This window comes from Drosophila subpulchrella, chromosome X, assembly GCF_014743375.2.
Source record: "Drosophila subpulchrella strain 33 F10 #4 breed RU33 chromosome X, RU_Dsub_v1.1 Primary Assembly, whole genome shotgun sequence".
In the NCBI taxonomy this organism is placed as follows: domain Eukaryota; kingdom Metazoa; phylum Arthropoda; class Insecta; order Diptera; family Drosophilidae; genus Drosophila; species Drosophila subpulchrella.
In genome coordinates, this window is record NC_050613.1 from 4,971,507 (window position 1) to 4,996,159 (window position 24,653).

The 24,653-nt window shown below is 40.0% G+C and overlaps 2 protein-coding genes and 1 long non-coding RNA gene across 15 annotated transcripts in view; 2 read left to right on the forward strand and 1 right to left on the reverse strand.

The window, feature by feature from the left end:
• The window catches only part of LOC119556641, a 37,852-nt gene extending 33,229 nt beyond the window's left edge, over nt 1-4,623 (reverse strand). For 3 of the 10 annotated variants that reach the window (XR_005219986.1, XR_005219982.1, XR_005219984.1), the window contains exons 1-4: nt 4,469-4,623; nt 3,661-3,975; nt 2,904-3,216; nt 2,686-2,848 (exon numbers count right to left, since the gene is read on the reverse strand). This is a non-coding gene — a long non-coding RNA (uncharacterized LOC119556641). Of the gene's footprint in view, nt 1-1,702; nt 2,621-2,685; nt 2,849-2,903; nt 3,217-3,660; nt 3,976-4,322; nt 4,448-4,468 lie in introns of those variants that run through there. The other 7 variants (XR_005219991.1, XR_005219985.1, XR_005219990.1 and 4 more) reach the window with 7 other exon arrangements.
• Nucleotides 4,624-7,055: 2,432 nt separating this feature from the next.
• The window catches only part of LOC119556300 (cytosolic purine 5'-nucleotidase), a 29,524-nt gene continuing 11,926 nt past the window's right edge, over nt 7,056-24,653 (forward strand). The window contains exons 1-3 of one of the 4 annotated variants that reach the window (XM_037868378.1): nt 7,056-7,420; nt 9,851-10,183; nt 11,031-11,119. In XM_037868378.1, coding sequence (XP_037724306.1) covers nt 10,097-10,183; nt 11,031-11,119 — 176 coding nt within the window. In that variant the 5' untranslated portion in view covers nt 7,056-7,420; nt 9,851-10,096. Of the gene's footprint in view, nt 7,421-9,799; nt 10,184-11,030; nt 11,120-14,707; nt 15,345-24,653 lie in introns of those variants that run through there. The other 3 variants (XM_037868379.1, XM_037868375.1, XM_037868376.1) reach the window with 3 other exon arrangements.
• On the forward strand, nt 20,743-21,555 carry LOC119556302. Its single transcript, XM_037868382.1, has one exon. It carries the CDS (start codon nt 20,898-20,900, stop codon nt 21,297-21,299), a length of 402 nt encoding a protein of 133 aa, XP_037724310.1. The 5' UTR covers nt 20,743-20,897; the 3' UTR covers nt 21,300-21,555.

Below are 24,653 nucleotides of genomic sequence, written 5' to 3' on the forward strand. Positions count from 1 at the left end.
TGATTTTAGTTGTACTTAATTAAAACATTTTGCTCAATGGCCTTCTACCCAGATATTATATTTTGTTTGTAAAAACTCTCTAGAAATATTAGTAAATTAAAAAGTTGCAGAACTGGGATTAGTTAGTTGTTTGATAACTATTTTGATTTGATAGTACCTATGGATTTAAGGTTTCAAGACCTAAGTTTTAGTTGATTTTAGTTGTACTTAATTAAAACATTTTGCTCAATGGCCTTCTACCAAGATATTATATTTCGTTTGTAAAAGCTCTCTAGAAATATTAGTGAATTAAAAAGTTGCAGAACTGGGATTAGTTAGTTGTTTGATAACTATTTTGATTTGATAGTACCTATGGATTTAGGGTTTCAAGACCTAAGTTTTAGTTGATTTTAGTTGTACTTAATTAAAACATTTTGCTCAATGGCCTTCTACCAAGATATTATATTTCGTTTGTAAAAGCTCTCTAGAAATATTAGTGAATTAAAAAGTTGCAGAACTGGGATTAGTTAGTTGTTTGATAACTTAAAGAAGCCATTGAAATATTATATAAAATTCGCTGAGTATGCGTTCCAAAAATAATTACTTGTGGTGATTGTACACCATCATCACTAGAATAATAAAAGTAAATATAAAACGCCTAATGAAAAGTAATAAATAAACAACCTGCAGTATTGTGTATAAATAGTATAGTAGTATTTCTCCCCGTGCACTCGCTGATAAAGAGCGTTGCGTAAGTCGCTGATGACGGTAATGATGATGATGGTCAATGGCCATTGGCCAAGTGGGGAATAGCACTTCCCATTTGACCAACACCGGAGCAGAGGAAGTGCACGGCTTCAAAGACGCGGAAATGGAGCGAGGGTGGTGGCTGCAGGTGTGGTAATCCGTAGAGCACTAAAAGCATTGAAAGAGCACAAATTTATTGGCGCAACTTAAGCGAAACGGTGAGAGTCAGACGAAAAAAATAAAGTAAAACGCATGCTATTTTAGAGAAAACAGAAAAGATTGTTGCAGCTAAGATTGCGAACGAAGAGGGCTCCAGAAGTCTCAAATAACAAAGACGCTTTGCGCGTTCGTTGATTAGCATACTACAATTTACTTTAAAAAAGGAATTGAATTAATGCCGTGTTGCCAAGTTCATTTTTTCACATGTATGGTACTTGCTGCGCTAAGCAAACCCCAATACCTGCTCATAATAGCTTTTTAAAACGAATGACAAAATCTTATAAAAATATTTACTAATTCAAATAATGGATTCACAGTTACTATAAAAATGGTTACCGAATTAACTTCGTTAAATTTCGGGTTGTGTTGGTGTGAGGTAGCACTACTAAATTTTTAATATTTTACAAAGCAAGTTCAGAGAAAATTTGATGTGAACTGTTCACAAGTTCGAACGAATGGCATTCTACATCACCGGATTGGCCCATGCGAGTGCCGCATGGGCTGGTTCCGACTTATATACTACCTGCAAAAGTTATAAGACCTTTGGGAAAGTTTCAGCCCGATAGCTTTAAAACTGAGAGACTAGTTTGCGTAGAAACGGACGGACAGACGGACATGGCTAGATCGACTCGTCTATTCATGCTGATCAAGAATATGTATACTTTATGGGTTCGGAAACGTCTCCTTAACTGCGTTGCAAACTTCTGACTGAAATCAATATACCCTCTGCAAGGGTATAAAAATATAAAACATTTTGTTCTGTTAAAAATATTTTTATATTATTTATTTGTCACTGGAGTGCATTTTCTTGTTCAGCTCATTCAAAGACATTTCTTCACCATTTCAGACCACCGACTTGATTTCTCTTGAATTAAAATAATAATTTTTCTGTTCGGACATGAAGTCGACCATCTCTGTTGGTGGTGGTGGATGGATTCTTTCCTGTATTCCTCGGTTTCCTCATCGAAAAAACAGCTTTTCCGATTCTAATAAAAGATTATGTCCCATTTTCTGACGCGTATCGTATTTGTTTTTCCGCCTACTTCCGATGTACTGTGATCTGTGATGTATTTACACATTTTTTTTTGACTTGGATTTTTTGAACGAACGATCATTCTTTTCGGGTACTTCAGACTGTAGGGGGCAGTCATAGTTTTTCTGGTGCGCTTTTAAGGGGAGTCTTTTGCAAAGCTGTACAGGTCCTATAATGAGGATATGGCTAGGACTAATGTACTGCTGGCGGCCAACATGACCTACAACGAATTGGACAATTTGCGAATATCAATACTTCCAAAGCATTGGCAGTAAATAAAGGAATTCGGGCTGATTTTATCACCCAGCACAGCTCAAGACATATTGTCAAATAATATACTGGTATTGATAGGACGTGGGTCATTGGCCTTCGATCATCGGGATTGCACAGGATCCCCGAGCTATTTCAAGAGTGTCCTGATGACCCAACCTCGAGGTCCCGCTGATGTTCGCTCTAGAATAGCAAATTGTTTTCTCGGGATGGGAGATCTAAACAGTGCCGTCGTTCCTTTAATATGGCTCTGGAGCCAAATTCGCTGATCTCTAGCCCGTAGCGCGGCTCCTCCTCGAGGCCTGCTCACCCTTGAAATCATTGCCAGCGGCCAGGATCCGCGACTTGAGCGGATCGTCCTGTGAGAATGCGCTAGGGAATGAATGGTTGTAAGTTCAAATTAAAAATTACGCTAAGGATATTCCCTATATATTTACCTTGCTCACCTATTGCTGAGGCATGTAGAATTGGTGGTTAATCGGTTGTCCGTTTTTAAATACTTGCCCGTAAAATTTTAGGGGAATGAACGATCATTCTTTCCGGGTACTTCAGACTTCTGGTGCGCTCTTAAGGGGAGTCTTTTGCAAAGCCGTACAGGTCCTATAAGGAGGATATGGTTAGGACTAATGTACTGCTGGCGGCCAACATGACCTACAACGAGTTGGGCAATTTGCGAAGGGCCATGTTATCAATACTCCAAAGCATTGGCTAGCTATAAGCGATCTGGGGATCGTAACTTTCGGTAAATAAAGGAATTCGGGACGATTTAATCACCCAGCGCAGTCCAAGACACAGGTGCCCTGTTTGACGGGATAATATTGTCAAATAATATACTGGTATTGATAGGACGTGGGTCATTGGCCTTCGATCATCGGTATTACACAGGATCCCTGGGCTATTTCAAGAGTGTCCTGATGACCCAACCTCGAGGTCCCGCTGATGTTCGCTCTGGAATAGCTAGGAATGCGCTAGGGAATGAATGGTTGTAAATTCAAATTAAATACAAGGAAGAACGCTATAGTCGAGTACCTCGACTATTAGATACCCGTTACTCAGCTAAAGGGACCAAAGGAAAATGGAGATATGCAAGCAGCAAATGCGCCACCTACCGGCGGAAGACAGATTTAAGCGTTGTGGGCGTTAGAGTGGGCGTGGCACTTTTCTGAAGCAAACTTGCGCTGCGCAGGAATCTCAGGAATCTGCATGCCTAATCCCAGTATTGTAGCTCTTACAGATTCCGAGATCTCAGCGTTCATACGGACAGACGGACAGACGGACATGGCTAGATCGACTCGGCTAGTGATCCTGATCAAGAATATATATACTTTATAGGGTCGGAAACGCTTCCTTCTGCCTGTTACATACTTTCCGACGAATCTAAGGATAGCTAAGGATATCCCCTATATATTTACCTTGCTCACCTATTGCTGAGGCATGTAGAATTGGTGGTTAATCGGTTGTCCGTTTTTAGATACCTGCCCGTAAAATTTTAGGGGGGCGAAGAATGAATTTCCGCTCAATACAGATAGTTCCGCGTCAAATCCCAAATCTTCCGAAGTCCTCGCACCCAAGACATCCGAAATCAGTTTATTATTGTTTATTGTCTGGCCAGATTTTCGCAGTTTGATCTGGTTTAACGGAAGACCGATAATGGGCTCCAACTTTTGCCGGAGCTCCAATATTGTTGCGTTATTCTGGACTTCAAATAAAATCGGCTGCGGCAAAGGCTTAAATAGAAAAGAGAAACTTTTAAAACTATCCGAAATTAGCACACTAAAAAAATTATTATACCGACTATTTTGTAGGCTTTGTTTATTTTTACCATTGCCGCGATACTAGAGGAACTTGGGACCTAAAAGCATTTTGGCTTGTGTAAATTTTATTTTATGTTGGTGTAAAAGAACTAGACAATTTTAGGCTTTTACAAAACTAGTACCATAATGAACGTAGGCAGAGGCACCCCCAAGTTCGAATGGACCGTGAGTCAGATTTGTTTCCAACGATTTGGAAAAAAATTCAGGCGAAGTATGCGAAGTGGCAACTGTCATACAGAATTTTAATATTCTAGACTCACCATAATTTGATTATATTCAGAATTTGAAAAAACTCGCTCTAAAAGCATATTGGCTTGTGTATAAATTACCACTACGTTAAATTTCGATATTGGCAACTTCCATTGAATGTTCTAGCAAACGACAAAACGAAATATCTCAGACTCACCACGTCTCGACTATATTGAGAGTTTGACAGCAATTGGACCAACAACATTATGGATTGTTAAAAAATAAGCCGTTGTTAATTTTCGGGTTTTGCACTAATAAATTTGTAATATTATAAAAAGCAAACACAGAAAAAATGTTATGTGTACTGTTCAGAAAGCCGTACGGAAATGAACCTTATAGACAGGAGCACACCCAAGTTTAAGCGAATGGGAAGTCATGGCATTCTACATCTCCGGATATGCAGCATTATGTTTACGAATCGAGGGGAAGCGAAACTGAGTGTTTTTCGCATCAAAAATACAGAATTAAGCTGCATTCTGGTGATCTACAATTAATCCTACAGCCAGCGAGTGCCGCGTGGGCTGGTGCGACTTCAAGAAGCCGGAGCTGCGTTTTCGCAATGTGCTGACCAAGCCACGCAAGGATCGCACGGCGGCGTCCGAAGTCCATGTGGGCAACAACATCCCCAACATCGAGGCAGTGCGTGCCCATCTGAAGAGCCCCTTGAGGGGAACGTGATATCCACCTGGAATGAACAGCTGCAGATCCTTTAGTTTTACCAAGATGGGTTCGAGGGGTAGGAGAGGATCGAAAAACCTGCTGCGACGTGCTCTTCGAGTTCTATGGGATTCCGGCTTTATCCTACGGCATTGTAGTTCACTACAGTCGGGAGCACCATCAGCAAAAGCAGAAGAAGCAAAAGGTTGATCATAGGTCCTACTAATAGCTAACCTGCTATAAGGTTCTAAGAGACCAATTCAAATAGCTATGTAAAAGTCCAGGTCACCCGCAATGCCCATCTTATCAGCCTGCAATTTCCACCCAACCACATCAGTTCAGTAAATTTAATGAGAAACAAGACAGAACGATGTAGTCGATGGCCTCGACTAATAAGTACCCTAATAAGTATACTTTTTACATTGTATCTACCTTACATTTTACACATTTTACTTTTATCTACTGGCTGTGATTCATTTTCGGTTCAAGACCTTTAATAAGTCGATTGGTGCAGCGAAAGAAGAACATGTTAAATTTCGAAGACTTAAGCTATGGAATCCGGAGTAGTAAAATGTACCGATCTTTTATTTTTTTCATATTCTTTACGTATCGATTGGTATCAAAACCATTGCAATACGATTCTCTATGCAACATAAATTAATTTTATGCCATTTTCAAAATAAGATCCAAGAATATGTTTGTCGGCCTGCCAAATTTTTGCCTGAAATTTTTTGACTTATTGAAAAAAAAAAAAAAAAAAAAAAAAAACGTTTGTTCTAAAAATTTTTTTAAAAACCCTTAAATTCAAAGGGTCACCGAAAGATCAGATTGGAAAGATCAAATTAAGATTGAAACACTTTTCTTTAAAATAATCTAATTTAAAACAAGAAAGGAAGCTTACTTCGGCACGCCAAATTTTCTGTACCCTTGCAGGTCGTTCCCGATTTTTAGAAAACTAAAAACTAATAACACACTTTTAAGATAGTATTCCCTTTCAATTTACTACCGTGGATGTTTACCGAAAACGAAATATAACGCTCTATGTATTTTTTTTTCAATCGATGCGAAATCTAGGCCTCGCTTACATTTTAGGACATTAGTGACCTAAAATGTTGGGTCATGAAGTCCTAAATTTTAGGCCATACGTGGAGACTTAGCTCCAGGATTGGGCCAATCTTACCTAAATTCTTCTAAATTTTTTTGGGCATTTTGGGTCATTTCTTTTTCTGGGTGTAGAATAAAAGGGTGTAATAGATGTGTAACAGGTAGAAGTTTCCGAAGCGATTTCAATTTACATTTAGAAACTGAGTTTCTCTTTGGCTGACCAGCTTAAATAACTGGAATGCCCAGGACTTAGATAAGGGTCGAGACCAAGGACATGGCACTTGATCTATGCCCAATTACAATCCAAATACCAAAATAAAATATTTATGCTGATATTAATACTTTCAATTAAGCAATTTTAATAAAATATGTTCTCGGTGAGCTGCAGTGTATAATGTAACCAGCAAATATATTGTCAAAATTCTCTAATCGCTACTTTGAAGACTGCTCCTCCTACTCAAGCGCTCGAGGTCGACGCACAGGAATCCCGAGACACGTAGAATTGGCGGCACTGTCCCTCAATAGGCTGCCCATTACAATGCACTTGGCTATAAAACAATCGGATTATTCCGTTCCCCTATTGACTGCAATCTTTATTTGCTTATAATTAACGAATAAAGAAATCCAAAAACTTACCATTAAACAAATAAATAAGGGCATATTGCCGGAATATGGTATTGTGCAAGAGCAGCCCCTCAATATGACGATGGATGGCTCTGCCAATTTGAATTTAACGAGTTGCGCGCCAAACTCATCGGCTGAGCATTGCCAGCTGTGAGGAAATGCTCCCATTGTTTACAAACAACGTGGAGCTTTCGCCGGCAACTGCACATCTTTCGCTCTCCAAAAACCCACATTCTTCACGCCTTTTCGGCATTTTATCGGCGAGAGAGGCCCAAAGAAAGCGCCTGCGCTTCAAATGTCAGAATTGCAGACCAAAATGTAAACGAAAATCGAAGGGAAAGCAAAATTGTTGATATGCTAAACATCGCATCATCTGGCAGAAAAACAAGCGGAAAAGCAGGCGGAAAAGCGGTCGCATCGCCACAAAAATAGAAAAAAAACAACGAGCCAAACCGAAGAAAGCAGGGAAAGAAAAGCTTGCCACACATTCTTCGGCGCCGCTCATTTACCATCGGTTTGATGGAAATTTTGGAAAACTTTTGAAAACGCCAAAGAAAAGTCGTCGCGCAGTGTGTTATGAAATCGTTGCCGCGTGCGTGAGTGCGAGTGTGAAAATAGCTGGAAGTTCGAAAAAAGAAAACCAAAAATCACACCGAAAACTGTCGAAGTTCGCAGCTCAAAGCCCTCTAATCTCTAGTAATCGTAGAATCCGGGCAGCCAAAAGGTAATTCCCTCTAGAAACCCGGTAATTTTGCTTTCATTGCTTGCTTTTTGCGGCCTAAAAGATGAGTCATGTTGTTGCTGCTGCTGTCCCATGGATATGGGCATATATTTTTAGAGCCACCGCCCCCGGCGTTACTTTGCCCTCTGCCCTTTTGCCGGGCTGTGATAGATCGATATGTGGCACTCGGTGGGGCGTCATGTGAGTTTGTTTGCCGGCACCTTGCAGCAGCAACAACAAAGGCGAACTAACTTGTTTTCTGCAATTACGCAGCAAAAACAACGGCGTCAAAATCACGATAAATTAGCTTAATCAGCAGTTGTTGATGAAAATACACGCACCCACGAAAAAAAAAACGATGTCTACTTTTGGGCCCCAACGAAAATGCTTGCTAGCTTTAAAAACTCCCAAGTACTCAGTAAAAAACTCACCGTACCTAAAACACTATTTAAAGTTATCGAAAATACATGAAATCATATGTCACAAGTATTGAGAAAAGTCTTTTTATTCCTAGCTAACAAATCTTACCTCAAAGTTCGTCTTTATATGCTCATAAAACCAAAAAATATCTTACAATTTTTATACCCTTGCAGAGGGTATATTGATTTCAGTCAGAAGTTTGCAACGCAGTGAAGGAGACGTTTCCGACCCCATAAAGTATATATATTCTTGATCAGCATGACTAGACGAGTCGATCTAGCCATGTCCGTCTGTCCGTCTGTCCGTCTGTCCGTCCGTTTCTACGCAAACTAGTCTCTCAGTTTTAAAGCTATCGGGCTGAAACTTTCCCAAAAGTCTTATATCTTTTGCAGGTAGTATATAAGTCGGAACCAGCCGGATCGGACAACTATAACTTATAGCTCCCATAGGAATAATCGGACAAATAAATGAAAAAAAATTATATCTTTGGTGTTTTTTAGCATATAACCTCCTAAGCTTGGAAATAACAATTTTTAAATAATTTTGAATTTTGAATTAAATTTTATCGAAATCGGACGACTATATCATATAGCTGCCATAGGAACGATCGGAAAATTTGTGGAAAAATAATATGAAAAAAATTATAGCTTCGGTGTTTTTCAACATATAACCTCTAACGCTTGGAAATAACATTTTTTATTTTGTTCTGAATTTTGAATTAAATTTTATCAAAATCGGACGACTATGTCATATAGCTGCCATAGGAACGATTGGAAAATTGGTAGGAAAATAATATGAAACAAATTATAGCTTCGGTGTTTTTTGACATATTATCTTATACTATTGGGAATATCATTTTTTGTGTTTTTAAGTTTAATAATTATAGCTGCAAGGGTATATAAGCTTCGGCTTGCCGAAGCTAACTTCCTTTCTTGTTTAGCTATAACGTTCTTATTCTAAAAACACACTCATAACCTTTGGCTAATAACACCAAAGAACAAATTTATAAAAGTACATGTACCCTAATTGTATTCAATATTTAAAGCCCAAGTTTTCCTTACAATTAAGATACAGCATATATATACCCTTGCAGAGGGTATAATGATTTCCGTCAGAAGTTTGCAACGCGTTGAAGGAGACGTTTCCGACCCCATTTAGTATATATGTATATTCTTGATCAGCATCACTAGACGAGTCGATTAAGCCATGTCCGTCTGTCCGTTTCTAGGCAAACTAGTCTCTCAGTTTTAAAGCTCTCGGGACGAAACCTTCCCAAAAATCCAATTTTTATTGCAGGTGGTATATAAGTCGGAACGAGCCTGATCGAATAACATTATCCTATAGCTCCTATAAGAATAATACAAAAATTTTTTTGTGTAATAAAATACTACTTCGCTGTTTTTTGACAAATTAAATTCCTCTCTTGGGAATATCATTCTTTTAATTTAATTTTATTATATAGCTGCCATAGGAACGATCGGATAATTATTGTCAAAATAATACAAGGACCGTTATATTTCAATTAGTTTTAAGTTGTCCTCCCACGGGAACGACCTGTAAGTGTACAGAACCTTTGGCGTGCCGAAGTTGGCTTTCTTTTTTGTTACTATTTATATTTAACTCCTACATTTAAATTGGGCTTAGCCAAACAGCCTATTCAAGTGATTATTAAAAATAAGTGCAGCAACTGAATTCCTGTTTAATGAACCTCGCAAAACCATCCCTATTTTAAAAGCTCAGTCCTCATGTCCATATCATCTAGATACCAAATTTCATATCTATCGGATTGTTATTAACGATCATAGTTAGTTAAAGATATTATCACCATTCTGAGTACTTTGCTAAGTTCCAGGTACGTATCTACATTTGTATATTTAAGTTGCAAATCGCTTGATTACTTTCTCACGCTCACAAAAACACACATGCAATTTTAGTTTTTTCCCACACACGCACACACATTTGCTGGTTAAGTTGGCAATGAGAAACTTACGCCGTTTAACAAACACTTTGCAGTACCGCCAATTAACAAGCAGATCCGAAACAACAGGCACCTTAAGATACCCAACCCACTTAGCCCAAGTCGCAATTGTTAACCCGAGGCGACTGTCACAGATCCCAGGCGAAGTCGTCATCGGGCGGAACAGCAATACCTTCCATCCAAGGATCCGCCCCATCCTCATTGGAGTCCCAAATTGCCAGCGGAGCAGCAAGAGACACAACGACCTTAGGCTAAGTTCCTCTTATGCCAGTTTAGGCAAAATGCAGGCCACGCCCAGCGAAGATGCTCAGCCGCAGGATCCGCTCAAGTCCTTCGAGAGGGACTATTGCGACCTGCCGCCCTACCAAGTAAGTACACTGAGAGAAAGTCACCGAAAAGCTAGCTATTAAGCTAAGGGATTGTTGTTTTAGGGATCTTGGCAGAGTGAAAAATGAATTTGCATGTCTAAAATATACCTTCTTCGCCTGGTAAATAATATATTTTTGGACTATGTAACGAGCATATCTTAGAAATAGTTTGAAATAAATTTGCTTGTTTAAAATAGGATTGATAAGAATGATAAAAATGAAATTATTCGAGAGATAAAAAAGATTTTTCAAGGTACCTCTATAAAATGCCGTTGCTTGTAGCTTTCTTTCTTAAATAAGCTTTGTTTAGGAATCTAATGCTATCTAAAGTTCAGATATTCTTCGTATCAAAAAGATTCTGCATTAAGCATATATAAAACTTAACACGACAGTTATGCCATAAACCAGAGAAATAAAAGTAGATATATTTAAATATATTCATATATATTTGTACTTAAATATTTTGAATTTTCGAATATTTTGTTCTCTGTGGAAAATGTCTAGAAGGTGGGAGGTAGCTGAGACAGCAGCATATCAATCAGTTGCAGCAAAACTCATTAAACTTGTGCCAATTGTGTCAGTCAAAGGAGGTTGGCCAGGGTTGTCACCCCACGCCATCATTCTGCACTCTGCCCACTCCCCCTCCTTGACTTCTATATATTATTGTTTCTGTCCCAAGCACTTTGATTGCTTTGCCTGCACCGCCGCCTTCTCAATTTTATCTTTGTCCCGGTGCCCATGCCCATTTTCAATTTTCCGACTTTAAAATTCGCAGCGTGTGTGTTTTTTTGTGCGGGAGACTGATAAGGCTGCTCTCATTAATGTTCCAATTTTCGACTCTTTTCAGTGCGTCATGAGTGACTCGGCACCGAATACCCCAGGACCCTCCTCGGCCTCGGCCCTGCCCAAAAAGTATTACCGCCATGCGGCCCACAGGTGAGTCCGAGAAGAGTTATCAAAAGCCCTCGCATAGGTCAGTTTGAATGGGGAAGTTTCTAGAAGGCGTGGGCTGTAGGGATTATAATGATATATCTGGCCCGTTAAAGAAGCAATTAAAAGTAGTTTTGCTTTTACAACACGGAGACCATCAGTATAACAAAAATCTTTAGTTTTGTCTCTATACATAAGGAAATTAATTTGAAAACAATTCAATGTTGATCCGAACCATATTGTTTTAAGGATGAGGAAATTTTAAGGTACATATATCAATGTTTCTAAAATTTTTTAGGCTTGTTTAATATTTTTTTCAACTATATTGTCTTAAGTGCCAATGCGTTTGTGTTTCTGATGATCAAGTTTGTAGTTCGATCATAGCACTATGATATTTTGGATCTTCAACCTTCTACAACTTTGGTTCAGTGTAAGCGCTATTTGAACAAAGAGAGATTTTCACACAAAGAGAGTCCATACACCACGGTCAATGCCAAGTGCGAGCGGTTTTCTACAACCTTATCGTCTTATCTCGCAGCCAAAACAACAACAAGCGTAAAAACAACGACTAGCTAGTTAATCCACACGAAGCGGGGACGTTCGCTTGACAACCTGACGTTGATAGAGCCGCCTCAATACTCTACATAGGAATTTGGGGTGTATAGGGCCCGGCATCATGTGGTCCTACAAAATAGTTCAACTCACTTAAATGATTTTGCTTTGTACTTATAAGGCCTAGGCAACGTTGCGTATGAGTGATTAAGATCAAAATCATCTAGCTGGTATAAATATTGATATTCCCTTGGCCTCATAAAGTGGGTTTCTTGAAAGATGTTTTATAGAGTTAAAATCACACTTAAAGTATATAAGATTGAATTCTTAACTCATAGGTAATATTTTTAAAAGATTTTATGAAATATCATAACACATTTCTTTATTGTTTATTGTAAATTCAGTAGGAATCTAAAACCCCAGGGTATACGGGGTTTCTAGCTTACACTTTTCTTCGCCCGACGTTTCCTTTGCCATTTTTGTTTTTGCTGATTACAATATTTTGTGACGCTGCCCATTATCGCCCGGTTTTAGTGGCTCGAGAGGTGGGGGATTGGGTTGGGAAGGTGGTGAGGGGTGAGGGGTGAGGGGTGTGGGGTGTGGGGTTTCGGGGTGGTGGGCTGTCTGAATTGCTTGTTAGGCGTAGATGCAAGTAGATGCAAGTGAGTGGGCACTTGGAGCCCCTCGAGTGTGCCAGCATGTGTGTGTGTTTATTGACATTGACACGACGCAAAGTGCAAGCTACAGTTTTCAAGAATATTTAACTCTGTATTCGGCCACGACGCTTCGAAAAGGTGTTAAGTGAGTGGGCAGTGGGTGAAAGGTCTGCCTTTATAGGGCCCAGCTGCTGGGTTGATCGCCATCGATCCCCAGCCAAAGCCGCCCGAAATTGGAGATGAAATATGGTGTTATGGTGCTTTGGAATATGGTACCTGGCAATGAATATGCAAATGTCTGATGAAATATTCATGAACGCCGCACCCATCAACATTATAATTGGCCCCATAATTAATGCGCGCCCATATGTATACAAATATCTAGGGGCCTATGTGTCTCGATGCCCGGCTGCTTATGCTGCTGCCATTCAGAGGTGTCACAGGGATTTGCATATAAAAAATCGAATGGATTTATGGGCTGTCAATGCCGCTGGCAAATCGAGAGCGTTCGATCGTCTATCTGTATCTGTATCTGTATCACCCAGTGGATTCGTTTTGAAAAGTCAAATAGACACACAAAATATTCCACTTAGCCAAGTCGCGAACCCCCACGCATTCGCAGGTACACTGAAGTAAACATTTTTGAATAGCTTATAACAAAAATATTATTGATGCCATGATCACAATATATTTCTATTGCAATGCAAATAAGACCATAATATTTTCAATTCCTAATTTAGTCAAGTGTGCTAGGCTTTTCTTTCTGTGTTTGTTGCCTGCTGGGGGCGTGGGCGCATTCCCATAAATAGTAAGCGTGTGGCACGTACTACATATTTGGGTACAGTTGGGGGCGCAGTTATACTTTCAAGTAACAAACAGCCCTTTTTAAGACGATGTGTTCAAATACAGAGCACAAGTATAGTTCGCTCTGATATCCTGGTTCTTACCCCACTTCTTGGTACAGTGTAACTGGCCGTCATCATTATTAATCTACATTTTTATTTTAGTATTTTCAAAGTCAAAACTATTAATAGTTCGAACAAACATTTTATCAAGGGAATAAGAAATGTAAATTCTATTTAAAATGTATATTAGTACTCAATCTGTACTTTAAGATGTAAATTCTGCTTTAATAGTACATTAGTACTCAGTGGTTCAGCTGTAAAATTTACATAGATGTAACATTTCAGTAGTTCGCCTATAATTAAAACCTTAGACTTGGTACTTTTTTTTGCCCGTGTAAGCCACTTGTTTCCACCTAGAAGATAAGAAAATATTTCGCCTAATCCACTGCTATTTTCTCCGCCTCCGTTGTATGCGTGTTTGGTTCACTTTTGAGTGCATAATTTCATTTCTTCGCCGCTTTCCAAACATTTTCAAGACTGACACACTAAAATTTCATGCGCACAAGTGGGTGTAGTCATTGTAGTGGTTTGGCGTATTTGTGGTTGTTTGGTTTGGCCATTGAAGCTATTTTCGAGTGAGCAAGCAGGGCGTGAAGATAAACCGGAGAGCGGTCTACGGGAGTGGGAGTGACGAACCGTCGACACCCAGTGAATTGAGTAACTTTATGATCAAAGCTTTCAAATATAAAAGTTCAAGTGTCTGGGAATACACAGGTCAAAATAATATTGACTTTTGCCTTTAACGATCGAAAAATAGATCTTTGAAATTGTATTTTACGATCTCTATCTCTTTAAAAATTCTTTGAGGTCCAATATTAGTATAAAAATTACTATTAGTAAAAAAATCGTTAGGCTGCCGTATTTGGATCATGATACCCTTGGAATACAGTTATCAATATTTTCAAAGAGAAAAAAACTGATAAGCCCCATAACAATACAAGATTGACGCGAAATTTCATCCAATCCACTTGCCTACAACTTTCAATCCCACCCCAACATTACAGATCATTGAATACCATTTCAAAAAGCATGAAATATAAAATAATGATGTAATCAAATGTGTAATCCAACACCATTAAGCCTTTAAGATGATGTGAAAATAAGTTACATATATCCAATCTCGCTGCCGTTTTTTGCAGTGTAAGTGATCGCCTGACCGATCATCCCCCCACCGAGTGATGGGTAGCAAAACAAAGTAGAAAACATTTTGTATTTATTGCATAAAAGGCATCAAAACAACAACTGAATGGTCTACGTTGACACCGTCCACAGCAGCAACAACAACAGTGGTGGCGGGGGACTAGGCGGGCAGAGAGAAAGACAGAAAGAGAGAGCGGGAGAGAGCAGAGCTTTCGACGCCGACGCTCTGCCGCCAGTACTGAAATCGGAGAGAGTGGGGCCCTCTCTTTGGCGCTCCGTCGCTCTCTTTCGCCAACTGCTCTGCCGCCGCTTCCTTCCTCCATTTCCACATTGCACTTTCAGTTGAAATTCGAACGTTGACCGAAATCGTTCGAAATTCGTTTCGCCAGCTAATTGAATCGAGGAAAATCCAAATCCATATCGAAATCGCAAATCGAAAATCCTAATCGGGGAATCTATATCCCGAGTCGCAGACGTTTTTCTTTTTTTTCGAGTTACCCAAAACGATCGAGAAGAGTGTGCCGCGCTGCCACGCCACCCACGATCGCTCAGATCCATTCCAACTCCAGATCTCGGTGACGTCGTCGTCTGCCAAAAAACAGCTGATAAGATACTTATCGCTCTCCCCCGCCATTTTCCACTCCCACTGGGCGAAAGAGCTTTATCAGCAGCAGCAGCGACGCGGCGTAGCATTTGTGGCCTTGTAATCCGCGGCAGCGCCAAGATGCCACAGCCAAAGCAAAAGCAACAACAGAAACATTCCAGCTCCAGCTCCAGCTCCAGCTCCACCACAAGCCCGACTTCCAGTTCCAGTCCCGGCACCAACGCTTCCGCGATCATCGCCAAGCGGGAACGCGAGCGGGAGCGCAAACAGACGATCGGCGAAACGGACATGGATCAGTCGGTGCTCAACGGACTGCCGGTGGGCGGGGACCCAACCGTCGGCTACCACGGACACAAGCGCGAACTGGGTCACAGGTGAGCGGTACTACTACCACGGGAAACATGATAAACTTAAAAAAACAAAAGCCCTAGTGCGAGACAGAGATGGAGGACGTACCTAGAGCGGTTCAGCAAAAAAGGTTAAGATCGCACTTACTAGATCAAATGGCCTTATATAGATACTTCCTATGGTAGTACTTCGGAAAATATAAGATCGTACGATCCATGGTTCGATAAATTTCAGTACTCTACGCTGAAAAATGTATCTTCTCTATGGGTTTTACGAAAAAATGTTCGTACATTATCTATTTTACATTTAAAGTTTTATTAGTATCGATCGAACTGTTCGTCATAAGATGTTTTAGTTAGGAAACTACCTAGTGATCTTGATTATGTTCCTCGTTTTTTCTTCAGCGATATTTTAACGTCACATATGATAACCAGTTCAAAGATTGATCTAGTTTTTTAATATCTAACGATTCCTTAATGCAGAATGACTGAGTCAATAATTAAATACCTTGATATTGTCTCCAGAATGAGCATTAAGAAATACTGCATACATCTCTGGAATACTTTTCGAGCATTAAGAAAGTTTTATGCTTTCTTAATTTTCACCAGACCAAGAAGCCTATGCCACAAGTAAGCGTAAAATATGTAATATTGTATATATTTCTGTGAGATCTTTTAAATTTATTCTCAACACGCTTTAATGCTGTTTTGTTCAGATCACTTGTTTTAAAGAATTCACTAATATTGAAAAATCCGTTTGGGGCTTAAGTCGAGTCGAGTTCTAAAAAATTCGCCGTCTTATTTTGTTCATTAATCCATGGCTTTACATACAGAAAGCAACTGAAATGTGATAATGTGAACCATTTATTTGATCAATCGTATGTATATTTGTTCTCGGTTCTGTAACGCGTAATCAAACCCAAATTGTATTGTTTTTATCAAAAATGCCACTACTGGGCGTTATTAATCTGTATATATGTATGTATTTAAGTCAGCTTCAATAAAGTCACGACTTACGTAACACTTCTTTTAAGGTTTTGGATGTGTAAGAGCTGAGGAACTTTCTAGAAAGATACTAACTATTTTGCTAATGGCAGTGAATTACAGATTAATCACTGCGGTTGTATTTATATATTTTTACATATTCCAAATATTGGTAGTCCCATTTGTGCTACTAAGCCAATGGTTTGCGATATCACCCTATGTGATCTCGAATTAATCATCCGCGCTTATCTTCCTTTCATTCTGACTCACACGGACTTGGGATTAGTAGTGATAAATACGTATGCACATGTATGGCTAGGCAAACTTATTAGCCCATAGAGTGCAAAATGTGAGGCAAACCTTTGATTATTTCGTTTGGTTTTCCGAGCTTTTAAATCAGATACAATGGGTTCTTATCTCTATAGTTTCGAGGGGTCTACCTTTTGGGGTCAAGAGGGTTGTAGAACGGGGGGCAGGGGCTGTTTGACAAGCCCAACTGCTGTTTACAGTTATGAGCATGCCCTTGACCATGCCACATAAGCACACTTCTGCGTTTCCCCCATTTAGTTGGCAGGCTGCCTAATTGCTGCCAGTGCCCCCAACCCGCCTTGCTGCCACCCATCGTTCGATCATTTAATTTCGGTTTATTTGATTTCCTCGCTTGTGTGTCAATTAATGCAAATTTCTGGCTGTCAACGCGGCAGTTGAATTAGTGAGTCGCCGCCGGGCTAATCTCCGCCTGCAATCAGAGCAGATTACCGGGGATATATGTATGTATGTATGGGCCAGCCGGTGATTCCTCAATCATCGTTGGCCTTAAATTGGCATATTTATGTTTCACGTTGGCTGCTGGCAAATGTTTCTCAAGGCACCACTGCCCCTGCTTAGCCCCAGCTTAACCCCTGACTGCTGCTGGCTGGGGTTTAATTCAGATGCAGCTACGTGACCCCATGCCCCACGCCCTTAACCCCTTGTCCCTTTGGCGCTTTCGAATGCAAACAATGTGCCCGCCCTCCCTTTGTCCCGCGGCACCCGTTCTTTGTACCTGTCTCGACCAACTTCACCTTTGCCATCCTCCCATGATTGTCTTAAATCAGACATGACCTCCTCCTGCTCCCTTGGCTCCTTTTGACTCGGCGGGGGTCACGTAGCTGGCAACTTTTATTGCGTAGCCGGAACCGGAAACGCCGCGAACATTCACGACAGGCGGGCGAGAAAAGACAGAAAGGAGAAAAGGAGGCGGGGCTTTCGGGGGGGCGGTGGCCATGGAAATGGAAGTGGAATTGAGGGGCAGGAGCCACTGCAGCAGCCACAGCAGGAAAAACTTTAATGCAATTTGCATTTCATTGCAATTCACATGCTAAATTTATTTTAAAACGAGCTGGTTTTTTCCATGCACACAGATGCCACTGGCTTTTTGAATTTAATTGTTGCAACTTTTTGGCCAAACTTATCATTATTATTATTTTTTGTGTGACTAGGCATTTTTAACGGCTAATTTATGCGCATTTTCCAGGCCTCTGCATTTGCAGGAAAGGAGTGCGCTAATATGCAATTTATTCACATTATATTTGTAATATGCGAAAATATTTGTATTTATTTACAACATTCCACAAACAAATGGCCTGTCATGGCTGGGGCTTTAATACTCATCGCTAGGCTGTGGATATTATCCGGGATATACAAGGATCTAACAACATTTTAAATAGATTGAATTGATTTTTGATTAATGCATGGGAAGTATGTTACTTAAAAAGAAAATCAAGGCCAAGAAATTTTAAATATTTCAATACTCATTTCAATGATGTTGTTTTTTGGGAAATTTAAAAAAAAAAGATCAAAAATAAATAACACAAAAAAGCATTTTTAGCAGAAAGAATAAAGAAAACTGAAGAAATGTAGAAACAAAGTGGAGGTAAACAAACAGGAAAATTCGATCTATGCGTACAAAGAACTAGAAAAGCGTAAAATCTCTATTTAATAGCACATTTCCGCAGTTCATATTGGCAAATAAAGATGTGTCAAAAATTATAAATGCTTTTAAACTCAAATACTAGTAATTCTATTTATTTATTCTTATACTTGGTTAAAAATATCACCAGCAGACCTCCCACTTGCCTTCGCCCACCCAAAATCAAAATCAAAACGAAAGTCAAGGTCGGGTCGGGCCACGCCCCTTTCGCCCACCGTGGCTGATTATGTTTTGATTGGACGCAGGCTAAATTATTTGATTAATGGGAAATGCCAGAAAATAAACAAGATTTGCGGCGAATGTCACATTTACAAATTGGAAAATCTCCCCATATTTGCACTCGCGCGTTTTATGTATATAGTACATATACATATCTACGTATTTGTTGGGTCGGGAATCGCAGATACATTGGTATAATATATATGTATAAACAGCGAAGGGGGACGCATTTTGTGGTCAATGTAGAATTTAATTTGGCATTTTGTTTTCGATTATGTCGCGACTTTTGTTTATGACTTGCATGCAAGCTGACATCAGATGATTAGTGGGCGTGGCCCTCTGCTCTGCGGCCTTGAGTCGATGAGTCGATGCGGTGCGATTCGCCTTGGCATTGCATCATTAAAATGCAAATAACATTTTGCTCCTTTGGCTAAGCGGTGGCAACGAGTGCGGCACGTGTGGCAGAGCCGTGGAGGTGCAGCTAAAGGATCCGCTGGAGGAACAGGAGCTGGCGCTCCATCTTCATCTTGAGGTGCAAATAGTTTCCCAGCAGTTGACAGCAACTTGGCACTCAACAATGTTATAAACGCGTGTCTGGACGGGGATTGCGGTCTCTGGTTCAAATGCTTTAAACTGTCGGCTTTCAGCTTCAGTTTCTGAGCGACGGTCACATTGTTGGGCTCCTTTGCTGTACTTTGTACGCTGGTTACTCCTGTATCGCGCATTACAACAGAAAGTTTTCCGAAGAGAATCTTTAAATATTATTGGTTTTACATTTATTTGCTTCTACTTATTAAAATGTTTTCAACTTTTATATTCTGGCTGAAAGGCTTCCAAGTGTCAGCTTTCAGCTTCAGTTTCTGAGCGTCGGTCACATTGTTGAGCTCCTTTCTTGTACTTTGTACGCTGGTCACTCCTGTATCGCTTATTGCAACCCAAAGTCCTCCGAATGGGTTCTATAAATGTAAGTTCTTTTACATTTATCTGGTTCTGTTTATTAAAATGTTTTCAACTTTTAATTTTAATAATCAAATAGAAGAAATCGGATGTTTACGAGAGTAAGGAGTAAGGTTTCGTAAGCAGCCGATTTTCCGTACTAATATATCTCAATCCCTCTCGCACTCTACTGAGCTTGCTAATTATTTATTATTGTTTGGTTTTAACTTTATTATGGTCCGATTTGAAAATTTTTTAATTAAGTAAAAACAATCAATTAAATTCTTACATAACATTAATAAATTTGGCCGCTAGTCGTGTTTTCGTGTTATGGCCGATTGTGGGCGTTATAGTGTTAGTGTCACCTTGCTGAAAAAAACTTGCGCTGCGCATGCCAAGTCCAAACACTCTAGCTCTTATAGTTTCCGAGATCTCAGCGTTCATACGGACAGACGGAAATGGCCAGATCGACTTGGCTAGTGATTCTGATCAAGAATAAATATACTTTATGGGGTCGGTAACGCTTCATTCTACCTGTTACATACTTTCCGACGAATCTAGAATACCCTTTTAATCTACAAGTAACGGGTTTAACAAAGGATTTTTTAAATTGTGCGAGTCTTGGGTCTTATAGTTTTGAAATATTTCATAAAAGACTAATCAAACTATAAACCCTAAACCATACATTTTTCTAATACTAGAGTATTAAAGAAGATTTTTGTTGTACAAATATTTATTTTAAGCATTGATCAACCATCTAAATGGCCATGAAACGCATGGAAATAACAGAGAAAAAATAACATGAAACATAACAGATTAAAGAAGTGACCTATCAAATTGATGTGCTCATTTGTTGCACTTTGACCGCTGGACAGTATCGCCTATTAACACTGAAAATCTCCGAAGGCGATTCTTATCAGATTTATTTCCTTCCTTTGTAGTGATTTTATTTTTGTATGTCTTGTTGTTGGAATTTTTATTAAATTGCTTTCAAACTATTATTTCAATTATGAAAAATAAAAAAAGGTTTTTGATTTTGTAGAAATGCAGCATACTTAGCAATTTTTTGTCCAAATATTCCTCAAACCATAGCCTTTAAACCGTACTTTTACCTGATACTCTATAGATAGTTGTGACTTGACCTGTACCCTATGAGATTACTTATATTCCATATATATTGATTTGCTTAACCTCGACCTAAGGGATCTCTCTATTATTAGAGCACAGTCTAAATCTCGTTTCCAGGATCTGCCTAACTTATGCTTATAAGCATCCTTTTAAGACGGTTTCGAAAGTTAGCTATTTGTCTAGCCAAAAAAAAAGTGTTCGTAAGCATGGTCACATACTTTTCGTGGTTTCCGTGGCAACCCTTACATAATCCAAAAGTTGTTCCAACTGCTAGGATCACACTCGGTCACATTGCCCTTCCGTTTTCGGCACTTGTCAAAGAAAATCTGAACTGACCGGTAATGATGTCTCTGCTCGAATGGAAGAAACGCCCCGCATGGAAGCTCTGGCTGAGCGAGCTGCCTCGCCAAGGATCTCGCCAAGGACCCTTCCTAACTCTGCGCTACTACAAGCGCAAGCCCGCCTTCCGCCCCCGGGCTTCGGGGGCCACTCCTTCGCCGGACACGTCGGTGAGCTCCAAGTTCCAGGACACTCGCAACAAGCTGCTCGGTCTGCTGCAGCGCTGCGAGAAGGTGGACACCATCGTCGAGGAGTCCCGCCGGCGACCCAATCCCTTCCAGCCCGCGGCTGCCTTTGCGATGGATGCGGCCTACGAGGAGATCGAGGACCACATGCTCCAGGGCATCCTGGGATGGTCCGACCACGAGGACGCCGATGCCGAAGATGGGGCCTTGAAAATGTAGTAGGGAACCTGGACGACGACGACGACGACGACGACGGCGGCGGCGACCACCGGAACTCGCCAGCTGGATGAGAAGATACTTGAAAACAAATAAATACCGGGAATCCAAATCTGTCGGCTCCTCTTTCATTTCACCGGTCGTTGGATGGGGTCTCTGAAATTGGATTAACCTCGGCACAATGCATTTTGATTAAGTTCGTTTAGATCAAATTGGACGCCTCAGCATCTCGGGCTGGGAGCCCTTGCTGCCTAATTAAGTCCCCAGTTTTCACATGCTAAGCCGCCCTCAACCATTTTAGGGGGGGGGGGGGGGGGGGCAGCCACCCATCCGTCCATCCAACCACCCCTCGGAACCCTTCAGCAGTCTGTCAAGGTCGCACGCGATAAAGCCCCCTGACAATGAAATTGAAAGTGTTTACCATAGAGCCGCCCCAATCGCAAAAAAAAAATGAAATGGGAACATAAAGTGGAGAACGGTGAAAGAGAAGCGCCGCCGCCGACAGGAGAGCACATAAAAATGGTGTGCCACGCATGACTATGATGGGTCTGGTACGTTCGGAAGCCCAGTTCCCAGTTCCAAATGGATGGTGTAGAACTCGAGTACGGCGGCTTGTTTGGATTACGCTTTTTTCGGGGGCTCAGTTCGTGTTCGCATCGAGCGCAGTCCGGGCGATTTCCTCCGCTTTTAGTTTCCAGGATTCGATTAGAGTGCGTGTGTCTCCCAGTTCCTAACTCCTAGCTCCCTCCTCCCACACCACTTGCCATCTCCCAAACGTCTTCTATTTTGTTTTTTTTTTGGGTTTTACTGCGAGTGTGTGTGGCTGGCAATTAAGGTCTTAATTAGACGTAAACTTGTGTCGGAAGTGAACCGCGAATTGCTTTGTCAGAGTGCTCCCTAAAGCCAACACTAGTCGGCAAAACTGTGGTGCGAAGGTGCCCTTATATTGTATCATATCAATGCAATTATAAGACGTTTATTGAAATGTTCTTTAGAATATTTTGATATACAACATTGGCCAGCATTTTACAGCGAATGAGAAAAGTAATCCTTCTCTAAGTACCAAGACATTTTCGTATCGGTGGGAACTTTAGCTTTAGATATAATAAGTTCTATAGAGTACATCCATCTTAAACAGAAAGAAAAACAAGCATTATACGCATGGTAAATTTAAGAAGTATCATTGAAAATTATCTCAATTCGAAAAAGAGACAGAAAAATGGGAGATACCGCCTTAAATTACTCTGGGTTAGAGCGAGATAGCAATTTGCGAAACTCCGAAACAGAAAAAGAGAGCAAATAGCTAGCTGGACAAAATATGAAAGTTATACCCCGTATCCATATGCCTTCAATTATTTCCTCTGTGCAGCTTAAGAGGTGTTTTTGCTGGCCTCTACAGCCACAAAATCTTTCGATTCCCACTGCCGGCTGACCAGTGTAAGAACAACACATGTGCAGCTCTTGTGTCCACAAATGTGTTATTGGGTGCTGGGCAGTGCTATTTGGTTTTGTGGTTATGCCTATTAAGTCAATTATCGCCCAATTGCGCCGCCCTGGACCGCATAGGTGACCGCTGTTCGTTGGTCGGGAGCTTCGATGGTGGAATACTGGAATTCTTGGATAGTGGTGTACTGTCTTGGCCACACCTCAGCTGCTTTTGTTTGCCATTTTGATTTTAATTGGAGCCGAAACACCAAAGGACTCTAATAAGATTCTGTCACGACCTTGTGGCCGAGTTTAGTTTGTATATATCAAGGGAGGCAATGAAGTAGGGGTATCACCTTTGGCCTTGTGGTACACCGAAAAAAAAAAACAGAACGTTTAGATTGATATCGGATGTGTTAAAAGTATACCAGAGGCAGTATTAGACTAAGGTTTAGTTTGAGGACTAAATAATATAAGTACATTCCTTACAGTTTCTTTTCTATATTATATAGTCTAGAATTCAAATTTGTGGTATTATTTTTAAATTAATTTAAATTATTAATTTTAAATTAATTTCAATTGTATACTTTGGAAAGTACTAATCTTATTCTCATCGACGCCTAACCGATACTCAATAGTGTAGAAACATTCAAACAATAGTTGCTTTTCTATGACTATTTTTTTCGGTGTAGGATTTGTCGATACGGTTGTAATTGAATTTAAAGAGCTCTCACACATCAATTGAGAGCCAGGGGATAACAAGAGCTTAACCACAACAATCAAGGCTTGTTGATTATAGCTTTTGATTTTGATAAATAGCCTGGGGTTTCCAGGCAACCAGTGCACTGCAGTGCTGCCAGCACTCAGTTAAATAAACCGGACACGTCAGCAAATAAAAAGCGGAATAGAAGGACAACAATTTAAAAACAGGACAAAAAAACGGACATAAGTTAATCACTACAAAATGTAATATTTCATTATGTAAGAGTATTGCAATCATTTTAAATTATTAATTTAAAGCACAAACAATATTCAATAATGTCGTCATCCTCGGTTGCTCCAAAATGACATTTACATATTTCCGACAAATGTCCAACTGGTCCTATTGATGTGTGTTGAGCTATGTTTATATGTACATTAGGGCGGTCCAAAAAATTAAATCTTGTTTTCACCTCTTCACATGGTTGATAAAAGTGTGAAAAAAATGTATTCACAAATTTAAATTTTTTTGGTTGAGTTAAAGACATTGCGAAACGTCCTCAGTTTCTTTAAAAATTACTCATACGACATGTATACCAGCCATAACTTTTTTTAAAAAGATCAATTTTCCCTCCCGAACTTTGTCATATGTTTTAGGATGGAAAACTAAAGTCAGAATTAGACACAACGGACTTTCCATTAAAGTCAGGGCCACCTATATGAAAATATTGTATTTGATCAACCTCAACAGTGCGTATGAGTTATAAATTCCTTTTTTGTTAAAAAAATTTCGCTTGGTGTTCTTTATAGTACTCATTGCGTACCATATAGGCAGATGTGGACCGTGCCGCTTCCTGCACACAAACTTTATCCTTCGGCTTAGGTGAAAAATTAAGCTTGTTTGTTTGTGCAAATGGTAAGCTATTTTGCTCATGTTTTTAGTCATTATGTGCGCAGGAAGTTTATCAATTTTCAAATTTAAACTGCATTTAAAATACTTGCAGTAAACTTAACTGAAATCTTTTGTATCGCGAAACATCCAGTTTGGAAATTCTGATTGTTTTAAGCACAATACCCCTAACTTCTTTTTTAATAATTTTTCTAACGCATCTTGAAAATGTAAAGAAGTAGTGATGGGTACAACGAACGATACCCAAAGGTCTATTTAATGTGGCAATGAGTAAAATAGTTTCATTTAAAAAAAAGGGGGATGTTTGGATTTTTTCCTGCTGA